Below are 12,012 nucleotides of genomic sequence, written 5' to 3' on the forward strand. Positions count from 1 at the left end.
GTCTTGCTCCCTCCTATCTTTCCGACCTACTTTCTTCTTATATACCTTCTCGCACACCCCAGTCTTCTTTGTGTACCTAGGTTCTGCCTATCTTCAATGGGCGGCAGGTCCTTCTCTGTTACTGCACCCAAACTTTGGAATTCACTTCCTCTGGCACTCAGAACAGTCACCTCTTTCATTGAATTCAAATCAAAGCTTAAAACGTATTTGTTTAATCAACACTATCCCTAATTTACATTGTGTATTTGTTTGTTTTGTTTTCTATTTCTGTCTTTACTACATAATCTGTGTTATATGCAACTGCATTATTTGTAACTGAATTGGGCAAATGTCCAATGAAATTGTTTCTTTGTAATCAATATTTGCTGCTTTGGTGTACCTTGTAGAGCGTCCTTGAGCTTGGGAAAGGCGCTATATAAATTGAGCATATTACTTATTGACTTTCGCAGTTTGTGTAAATCCACTTCTGGGTTCAGAGTATTTCTTTTTTCCACATTAATTTCACACGTATAGTACAAATATGTGGTTTTATTTCATGAATACAGTATATACTTTTTCCCATAAAGAATGGAAAGAAAATATGACATTGTGTTGTAAGAAGCCCATATAACAGCTTAAAATGCTATTTGATCTAATTAAAAAAAAACACCTAAAATGTTGATATTGACATTCTTCATTGTGCTGGATTTTAAACCCAGTTTATGACTTCTGCTAGTTTAAAAAGCATGAAAGAAATATCTCAACTGTTAAATGACATATTGAAGATTAAAATAATAGCAAATTTGTCTCATTTTCAATAACCACTAAAAACTGAGATCAAAAACTACCTTCAGTAAGAAACTTACGTATGTTAAATAAATGTTTATTGATATTTTACAAAGATTTGTAAAAAATTGTTGCAATTTTTTTCCCCATATTATGTTTATATGGCAGATAGTAAATGCAATTGTATGGGAAAGAGAGAAACAAAACACAGGAAGTATCTTGTGGTACTGTTGTGCGTAGTAGTAAACAATAACCTGACCATTTTTACATAATAATGACAAATTATTGTTTAAAATAACCTGATTATTAATTATCATTAATATACTCAAACTTTATTCACATGTTGCTTTACTGTTGGAAAACATTTTTGAAGAAAATACCATTTTCTACTTCAAAATTTTATTTTATTTTTTTAAAGTTTATTTCAGTTTCTTTGTAACTATTTGAGAAAGTTACTAGCAGTTTCTGAGCGAAAAATAATCAAAATGAATCCTACACCAAAATTTTACACCTTACCTGAGGTAAAGATTAAGAGCAGCAGAGAGCAGTCCATTTCACACGTATTGGATATGACATTTATAAAACTAACTACTAACTAACTCTTGTTCCTGTCTGGTTTATAAAGCAGAGGCAGGGCTGGATCATTGCTAGAGTGGGAAGTCCATCAGTACATCAGAAAACAGCCATCCATTTACAATCAAACTAATGTTAATGAGAAACTAAAAAGATAACAGCACTGCACAATAATAGTATATTGCATATTACTCTGTGTTATTCACACAGCACATACAGAGGCTAGACAAAATAATGTGACACCCATTGTAATGGGATTAATACAATTTTGTAGGATACAGTGGGAAAAAAAGCTGCTATTTTATATATATATATTTTTTTTTTACCTGTAACCTTAACAGCCCAATTGTTTGGTGTTTTAAGAACATTATGACAAAGCATGACAAGACTTCATCTGCAGAAAAGAAAAGCGTCTAAAAACTGAAAGTGAATGAAAGGGACCACTGAACACCAGGAAGGAGCAAGTCCAACCAACAAAGAACTACTGCAGTAAAGTGACAGAAAAACCTCAATATCCGCCTGAAAGATAATGCTTCCACAAAAACTGACCGCAGAGAACCTAACGAAGACAACATCCATATAAGATCTGCAACTGCTAAAACTTGAATCACAGTGCTAAAATGCAGAAAAGGTGTCGTGATCATAAAACCTGGACAATTGGAGCACCAAAATGAAACTCAACATCTGCCCTGGCCAGACAAATCCCCTAGCTTTAATATTATCAAACCACTGTGGACAGTTTTACAGAGAATTTTGCTAAAGCAACTGGCAGATCCTTTTATTGTATAGACAACATTCAAATAGAAACTATTCAGAAGTTGTATTAATCTATTAATTAATTAAGAAGGTTGAAATCTGTACTAAAGGCAAATGCGGTAAAAAGTGGTAAAACACCTTAATAATAAACTATTGCTTATTTCCCATGTGTTCACATTATTTTGTCCAACCCCTGCATATCTTGGATGTTTTTCTTTTTTTTTTATGATGTTTCATTTACAGCTGCAATTCAAGATTTACAGCAGTCACCTGTGTTCATGGTCTTTTATCTTGAGATAATTTTCATCTTGTTCTGAGTTCCTTGTTCCTTGTTCCTGGTTTCCTACACTCTAAAAAAATGCTTCTTTATATGCAGTAACAGTTTTTATTTACCATATCATCCTGAAGAACCTTTTTATGCTGAAATGGCTCTTTGTTTTAGAGTTTAGGATTTGTTATTCCTGCTTTTGTCTGCTTCTTTCTTCTGTTGAACACAAAAGAAGATATTTTGATGAATGTTGATAACCAAACAGTTGCTGGTAGCCATTGCCTTCCATATGGAAGAAAAAAAACACTATGTAATTCAGTGGCTATACCAGCAACTGTTCGGTTTTCAACATGATTGTTGTGATGATGTGCTGATACAGGTTTGGAACAGCATGAGAGTGAATAAATGATGACAAGTTTAACATTTTTGGGTGAACTGTCCTTTTTACGGGTCCAGGTACTTTATACACCTGGCTTGTTAAGGATCTTGTCAATGTTTGGGGTCAACACGTTCTCACTCCCAACTCGTCACATATGGACGCTTGGTCAGGATCCCTTGGCGTCATTTTTTAATGCACTGGGTACCCCTATGGCGTAATTTTTCAACGTGCAGGGAATCCCACAGACTTCTGACCGGAGCCCGCTGTGTTGAAATTTGACATGTTAGGGAAGCATACCGCAGCGATTACGAGAAATAGTAATAAAAAAGAATAGGCTACAATCAATTATTTATGGCAGAGCGAGTTAATTGATGCCCCCCAGGTCATATTTACCTAGCTCTCCAACTGATTTTTTTATTTTAAAAATCACTGGCTGTCTGAAATCAAAGTGCCGTCTGTGAAACAGGGTTCAGCTGTGACTTTAACAACGCTCCATGGCGCGAGCAACAGCAGTATGCACTTTTTAGTGTTTCCTAGGTAATGCTGGTATTTTTGTCAGAGGCTTGTTGATGTTGATAAACATATTTAATGTGCTGTGATTAATGTGTGTTAAACAATGATTAATCAGCACAAACCTATTAATCAATGATTAAAATGCAAACCTATTATTTATTTATCTATTTATTGATTTATTGATTAAATGAATGATTGATGTTTTTATTTTTATTCATTTATTAATAAATCAATTAATCAGTGGCGCTGACGTCATTGTTGGGGTTGGCTTATCCTGTTACACCTGTGTTGTTCGTCTGCGACTTACTTGTGGCAGACTTTAGTTTTCTTTTAAAAAATACTGTTAGATCTTAGATTAGATTGGATCTTCAACTTGCCTTTTGTGGAACCTACCCATGACAATGTGTTCATATATAACAAACATTACTTTAAACTAGGGATGCACCGATACTGAGCTCCTGTACTCGTACTCGTTAAAATGCCCCGATACCAAACGCCGATACCACACAGCATGTGTTAAGCGCCATATTCAGACAAAGAAACACAGACAACAGAACAACAGACAGCAGAATGGAGTTAAGGATGTCTACTACGAAGTATATGTATGCAATGAATATAACGTTATACATTCAGTGTTAACGCCTGTATAGCTGATTTGCGCGAGATGATAAACAAAGCACGCTGAGTGGATTGAGCACGTGGTGGCGCAGATGCGCGAGCTTGTCGAGTGAATATATCTTTCTCACAGACATCACTGGAAAGTTTGTAGTTCGGGCGGATATGTCAAAAACAATAAGTAAAACAATGCACAAGTTACTTAACGGTAGGGAGACAGAGAGAGAGAGAGCGCACTTCTGTTGTGTGATCTTTGATTTTCACTCACTTAGCACACGCATCATTTGGATTAAAACTATATCATAAAAATAATACCATTTATAGGGGCATTCACTAGAAACATCATTTAATTTCAACCTTAGGCATACACGACTTTCTGGCGAAAGTGAATCTGGCAGCCTGTGTGAAATGCGCTAGGCTGTACTATTCTGCACCAGTACAAATACGTGCAGGCGTTGCGCGTGTTTTGCTTGCTTCATGAGTGTTTCTGCATTATATGAGTGGCTTTGGAATATAAATCGCAGCACGTTTCAGATGAAAAAACGCGACTTCTATTTCTGAAAATATCACAGTTAGGAGATTTATAACGAGTGGTTCCCTGCATTATTACAGCAAAGCGCGTGATTACAGTACTAAACCGCTGCAATGGAGCAGCTCTAGTGCTATTAAATTAAAGATGATGTACCACAGAGCAAAAAAAATGAACAGTGAAAGTAACAAAAACTTGTAAAATACATTTTAATGAGCATAATTAAGTGTGAAAATAACCGAAGGATATACAGTCAAACCAAAAATTATTCAGAGTATACAATTATTCATATATATTTTTTTACTAGTGGGTGCAGGACACTATCGTTCATTTATGTAAGTGAGGATAGCAAAATAAAGTAAACTGTGACAAATCATACCAAAAAAATTCTTCATACAGGGGACTACCAGTAAAATTGATACAAATTTGGGACCAAAAATTATTCAGACCGAGTCTGGGAAAAAAACTGAAGTTGAGGTTTGCATGAAGCTGGGTGACAGCATGCCCAGGAGACTACAGGCTGTCATTGAGGCTAAGGGTTGCCCGACTAAGTATTGATAGTTGTGTAAATACTGTCATACTAACAGCTGTCTAATTTTCGGTTGATTGTAATCTATAACATACCTTTCTATCAAAGTTATCTAACATTATCAAGCTGAATTTGTTCTGACACAGTTTAACTCTTGAGTTCTTGTCATATTTTATTACCATTTTCTAAACTATAGTGAATAAACTGTGATAATGTGAGAAATGTTGAAGGTGTCAGAATAAATTTTGGCTTGACTGTATCTATTTGATAAATTAAGTTAACCAACTAACATTATACATACTCTTTTGGTTTCTGTACCCAATATTTAAAAAAATTTACAAATGCAATAAAAAAATATTGGTATCGGTACTCGGTATCGGCAAGTAGCAAAAATCAAAGTATCGGTATCGTGCGAGTACTGGAAAAAGTGGTATTGGTGCATCCTTACTTTAAACTATAGTTACAGTATGTGTTGTTTCACATTTTCTGAACCTCGAGAGCCATAAAGAATAAATAAAACAAACAAACCACTTACATTTCCAGATCATGTTTTTATGACTACAAAGTAAATTTAAATCCATAATTTGTTCTAAAGCAAGTCCAATAAAAATTGAAGACTAAAGTAATGGTTAAAGAACTGTCTGCATTGTAAAATCAACAACTTTACTTGTACAGTATGAGACTATGCATTTGATATTAAATTGAATTAAAATAAATGTCACCAGACAAATAGTTTTCTATCACCAAAAATTACAGTAGTTTAAATTAAAATAAATATAATAATAAAAGAGTTGTATATGATATTGTCTGTTGTCCTCTTTTTGTGTCCATTATTTTTAAGGCTCCCCCTTTGATTCAGTCTTAGAATCCAGTTTATATCGAGTCCTTGCCCTTAGAATAGACTGCAGTGTGAATAAAATGAAAATCTGAACACCCTTTGAAGGACAGAAAATGTAGTGGTCAGTCACCAATCAATGCAAGACAGAGATATTCATAATATCTTATAACATCAGCTTGAATAAATCTAACAAAAATCTTTTCTGAACATGAAATACCATCCTAGTGTCAGTTTATCCAAAATAATAATAAGTATAGTGTATTAACGCACCTGTGTCGTGTTGCAGAGACAGAAGACCACACTGAGAATGATGTAAAGTGTTTTGTCATGAGTGATGAGCACAAAGTAACCAACGATCCAGGACAAGCCGAGCACCACAGCCAGAGAGAAACTACTCAAAATCTTCTTCTTCATAGGTGTCCCTCGTGAGCTAAAGAACCAAAATGAACATTAAATTAATATAGAAAATATTAACTATTACAGAACTGCAAATGTTGCAACTCTGAGAATTACACCTCAGATACTGGTCACATGAAAGAATTCACACTATTTTCAAACCAAAACTGATTATATTGTAGTAAAGGAATGTTATTAACAGCATCAATTAAGTTTACATTAACCTTGAACTTTGTTTTAAACATGGACCATTCGGTCACTGTTCAGTTACGTACCTCTTGAGGTTGGGATTCGCACAGCAGATGGTTTGAGAGAAGTAGACCAGCAGAGATGTGTTAAAACACAACATGACTGCTAGAGGGAGCAAGAAACCCCACAACATCGGCCGCTTTGGATCAAACCTTCCCGCCTTGTCCAGAGACGCCAGCCAACAGCTACAACAAGAGAAATAAAGAACGAGAAATACTGGGGAATGCGTAAGTAATGTTCTACATTAAAAATAGTTTGTTTGCACCCAATACTACAAATAAAACGCTATATTTTTTGTGTGGGAGAACCACATTTGTAACCTTAATGTGAGCTTCCGGTGTCAAAAACTGTTTGTGTAAAAGTACAAAAACAGTCCATTATGCTGCTTGATGTTTTAAACTGATGTGCATTCATATTATTTTAATTTATTTTTGTAATCATAAACACTATGGTTTGTAGGTTTGCAGTGTAAACCCTGATAGCACACGTACATCATGTACAGACGTCTATCTTAATTTACATCTGCAAGATGTATTTTTTAGAGTGTTTGCTCATCTGCAATACATCTATAGGACGTTTCCTATCAGATGTCATATAGACATTTAGAAAATGTCTTTAAGATGTTTATGATTCTACACTGCTCAAAACTCGCGTTTGAATCATCATTGGCAAATTATTTAATTATAAAAAAGGTACTTACAGGCTGTGAGTTAGAAGCGCCAGCCTGTCCTTGCAAAGTTGGAACTGCCCCACTTTATAGAAACAGCCTTTGTGCCACAGACGCAGTGTAGGCTACTGGTACAGATGTCATATAGACGTTTAGAAAATGTCTTTAAGATGTTTATGATTCTACACTGCTCAAAACTCGCGTTTGAATCATCATTGGCAAATTATTTAATTATAAAAAAGGTACTTACAGGCTGTGAGTTAGAAGCGCCAGCCTGTCCTTGCAAAGTTGGAACTGCCCCACTTTATAGAAACAGCCTTTGTGCCACAGACGCAGTGTAGGCTACTGGTTCAGGAAACAGTCCTCATCCTCCATAAAATGCGCAGCACACATCTGAATATTTGGGTTGAACTGTTCTGGAACAGTGTTGTAAATACAACTTAACCACTGATTTCTAGTCGTGTCCTCTTTTGGAAGGCCAAACAAAGTAGTTTTGCTTTCACAACGAAACACACAGCGACTCCACAACATGCAGCGGCGGCAACAGCGAGAATAAAAGTTACGCCTTCTTTATTTGTGTGAACATTTGGGCGGCGTTATGCAAATCTTCCCACACAGTGATGTAGACATGTGGGGGCGTGTTAGAACGAGCCGTTTTAGGAGGGTGTGGTTGACTCTTAACTTTTATAAAGAATATCTCTTTGGATTTGAGACTTTGGTCTTTGCAACTTTACAGATCTTCTTTATGCACCAAGAGCTTGTAACACTCCAAAGAGAAAGGAAAAATTTAAATCGCATCATATGACCCCTGTAAAGATCTTTAACAGACATCTTGCAGATGTACGTGTGCTATCTGGGAAGAGTGTTTCCCATTTACTGAATGTTATTCTTCTAGTTATTTAACTCTAGTGGCTAAAGAAGTGGAAGTCTTGCACATTCACAGCAAATATCTTACTTCCGCGGTGAAATATAAGGTGGATAAAGCGATATAAGCGATTTTTCACTTACAACTCCTCTTGTCGATAACCTAAAGGATTCCTAAAGCTGTAGGTGGTGGACAGCGAGATGCCGACAATAACAGCAGGCAGACCTAGACATATTATATATGAATGTGATTTTTCAGAATGATTATTATAAATATGATATGATTATCCTCATGCTCCTTTCTCATTTTATATCTTGAGATTAGGCTACTTTTGCTCACTTAAAAGTTAATCTTTAATAATAACAATAAATGAATAACAGTTAAATGTCATCTTCAGCTAATCTCAAAAAGAATATCCATTTCCATATTGTACTTTATAATGTAGTGAAGCCTAAATTCACAAATAGCATTTAAAATGATCGTTTATTTACTGTTATAGTAGTATATTAACTAAATAGTATAGAATTTTTATATTAACATACAATAACATGAAATCAGTATCAGTCAGAATTTTACTATTAAATATAAACTATGCATGCAAACAGAATCAAACTGTCATGACTTTTAATATCAGTGTGTTTAAATGTACCCCAGCCGACTGTCATGGCGATGGTGCGGAAAGCTCGAGGTGGACCGCTGAGGGCATTTCGAATGAGGAAAAACACATGAGCCGCATACAGGATGTTCCAGGCAAACGTGGCCAGCAGGAAGTACTGCAAAAGAGCCGTGATTGCTGTACAAGGACCCTGATCGACTTTCTCCTGCAAATCTGAAGAAGGAATAACGTTCTGCTCTGAAACAGATGCCTTTGAGCTCTGGACCGGGTTGTTGATCCCAAAAATGAAGAGCAGGTAGTAGGTGGTCATGCACAAACAGATGTTCACCAAGAGCACAGTGGAGTTGGCTCCTCTCTGTTTCCTGTAGAGTTTATGAAAAAATAAATCAAGAGAAATAAAAAAAAATAATAATAAATACACTTTCATTTTGACTGTTCCACAAACCAGTTCTATAGAATTACTATTTGGTGGACATGATAAAATAGAAATACATGATCTGCAATAAATGTTGCAAAATATCAGTATTTTTGTCTTGTTTTCCAGTAAAAAATATTATAGATGCACCGATAATAAATTCTGGGCAGTATGCTGATAATTATTTGCTTTTGATGGTGAATAACCGACACATGAACAATATTAAAATTCTATACTATTTTGTCCAAATAAATTAAAAACAGGTAGATTTAAGCATCACAACACTGAATGTACATATGAAACATTAACATTCATTGATTTGCTAAAGATTACATTTAACAGTGTTGTAAAATAGCATTTTTAAAGAATGAACGTTAAATTATCTAAAATAGATATGGTCCTAATATATCAGATATCCCTAAAATTAAAATAAAATAAAGAATGAATTTGAATTTTATAATTTAATTTTATCTTACACTATTGGCAAAATATGTTTTTTAAGCACACATATCACTAAAAATTGCTAGAATAATGTTTAAAAATATAAATAAATAAAGTATGGAGAACTTTAATTATTTCAATATATTCTATGTAAACAAATGTGCAATTTTGTTTCTAAATACATTTACTGTGATTAAGAATGTTTCAATATTTTTACTGGAAAATAAGACAAAAAAATACTGATTAAGAAAGGCTTATTTTCCTCAGTGTAGCATGGTAATACCATGGTATTCTTTAAAGTAGACGAAAATACCCTAAATATTGCAACATATGAATATGGTTCATTCAATAGTATGAAATCAAAGTAGGGCTGCACGATTATGACCAAAATCATAATGGTCAATTATTCCCTTGAAATTGTAATTGTGATTATTAATTACGATGATCACAATTTGCATTAAATTATGTTTTGAATAGCATTATGCCACTGTTTGAAGGAACTGCATGCCTTATTTTTATATGAAAATAAACAAGCTGAAAACACTCAAACTGAAAAACTTTTATTGCTTTTCTATAGTATTAAGCCTCAAATGTCAACTATACATTGGATTGGTTTCTTCTTTAAATTAAAAAGTAAAAAATATGCATGATATTACAATGTTACACAAAAACTAAATGAAAACAATGGAAGAAAAAAAAACACATCTTAAGCACGTAGAATACCATAAGTGGACTAACGATTAATTGCCGCTTTGAACGATTATGTAATTGTGGCATCTGTAATTGTAATTGCGATTAGAAATTTGATTAATTGTGCAGCCCTAAATCACAGTATACTGTACAATGACAGAATTAGTTTACTATGGTACAGTACAGTAAAGGTCAATTTATTCTTAAATGTATCCAGTGCATTTACCTGGTCTTAATTTGATAAACTGCGGTGAGAACCAAACCCACAATAGACAGACTGCATCCCACAATGCTGATCCAGTTTAACGCTTCAGAATAAGTGTAGTCTGCTCTAAAGCTCTAAAAAGAGAGAGAAATCTCGATAATAAATATATATACAGTTCACCTACATTTACCAAACATTAAAGTGCTCTGTGTATTTTTACTAACTACCACATTAGGTAAGCTAACATAACAAATGAAGTTAGCTTAGCATCATGCTAACGACAGATTCTCTTGAAATCAGTTACGAGTCGTGTTTCCTGTGCCCTTTATGCAAGGAAAATTATTTACTGCATATATAGAGAGTTTCTATAGGAAATTATGTTCCATTATGCTGTCTATCTAGGCAGCTCACTAGCTTAAAACATGTATGATAAACGAACCACAAGAACTGCAAAGTTGGTGGTGTGGTTACATTCACAGTGCACTCCATTAGGATCGCGTATTTTGACGCAGCCCTCTGTTCTCCAGTCTCTGTGAGTGTAGTCCCAAAACACACATGCAAAGTCATAAGATGCTGAGCCGGATGTATTCTAGAAACATAAAGACACAATATATATATATATATATATATATATATATACATACAGGGGTTAAATTGGGATCTGTTATGTGGGGGGGGCTGTATGGTATCGAGGTATCGATTTATATTTTATCGAAGGGCATTTTTTACCTTTATAGAGGGCATTTTCCCACTAATCTCATAAATACTTTCATTTCAAATTCTTACATTTTTGATCTATAAATTCAATTATAATAATGTGATTATCTATACGTTATCAAATTAAATCATGTACACTGAAAAATACAACGGCATTAAATAATATTATGAGATTATTTTAAATATTTCTGAATATACAAACAAGAAATAATGTTGGAAATCATACTTTTCAACGAAATTAAAACGCCAGAGCCAGTAGTGAGCGTTTAACGAGTGAGTCATTGCGTCGTTCATTCAAACGATTTGTTCAAACGGCAGATTCATCAGATGTTTATGCATGGGATAATGAAACTTTGACTCAACCGATTCGTTCAAAACACGGAATCAATCATCAATGAATCGGCTGTTTGCTGTGAGGTGCGCTGTGTTCTGCTTAAAATGTAAGTGACCTAAAATTATTGTATTTGCTTAGTGAACTGTTTATATAACTATTAAACATTCGTAATGGTGAAAACGTTGTGTGATGTTGCCTAACTAACTGTATTTTAAATAACAAAAATTCCATTTAGAATTTTTACCTCAGGATGCTGAGTTTCTTAGTGTTGCGCGTTTTGATTTCTCCTGGAGAGGCCTCACTTCAGCAGCGCAACCTTATTCCGTCAATAGATGCATTATATAGGCTACAGTATTATCCACTATTCGCCACTTACTCTAAATGTAATAAAATCAGAATAATAATATATATATATATATATATATATATATATATATATATAAATAAATAGAAATAAATAAACAACTAAGACTAATAAATAGACTAATAAACTAACTAACTAGCTAACTAACTAACTAACTAACTAATAAATAGAAATAAATAACTAAGTGCATTGTGTGTGTGTGTATATATACATATATATATATATACAGTGGTGTGAAAAAGTGTTGGCCCCCTTCCTGATTTCTTATTTTTTTGCATGTTTGTCACA

At 34.1% G+C, this 12,012-nt stretch overlaps 1 protein-coding gene across 1 annotated transcript in view; it reads right to left on the bottom strand.

Annotated features, from left to right (window-relative positions):
- Positions 1–12,012, bottom strand: part of LOC107571641 (protein jagunal homolog 1-B-like) — a 39,983-nt gene that overhangs the window by 12,758 nt on the left and 15,213 nt on the right. Inside the window, exons 10-15 of the mRNA XM_016257974.1 lie at positions 10,749–10,898; positions 10,331–10,443; positions 8,592–8,920; positions 8,086–8,167; positions 6,437–6,595; positions 6,036–6,195 (exon numbers count right to left, since the gene is read on the bottom strand). Coding sequence (XP_016113460.1) covers positions 6,036–6,195; positions 6,437–6,595; positions 8,086–8,167; positions 8,592–8,920; positions 10,331–10,443; positions 10,749–10,898 — 993 coding nt within the window. The remainder of the gene's footprint in view (positions 1–6,035; positions 6,196–6,436; positions 6,596–8,085; positions 8,168–8,591; positions 8,921–10,330; positions 10,444–10,748; positions 10,899–12,012) is intronic.

The sequence above is a fragment of the Sinocyclocheilus grahami genome, unplaced genomic scaffold (genome assembly GCF_001515645.1).
Source record: "Sinocyclocheilus grahami isolate Dianchi unplaced genomic scaffold, SAMN03320097.WGS_v1.1 scaffold1624.1, whole genome shotgun sequence".
Taxonomy (NCBI): Eukaryota; Metazoa; Chordata; class Actinopteri; order Cypriniformes; family Cyprinidae; genus Sinocyclocheilus; species Sinocyclocheilus grahami.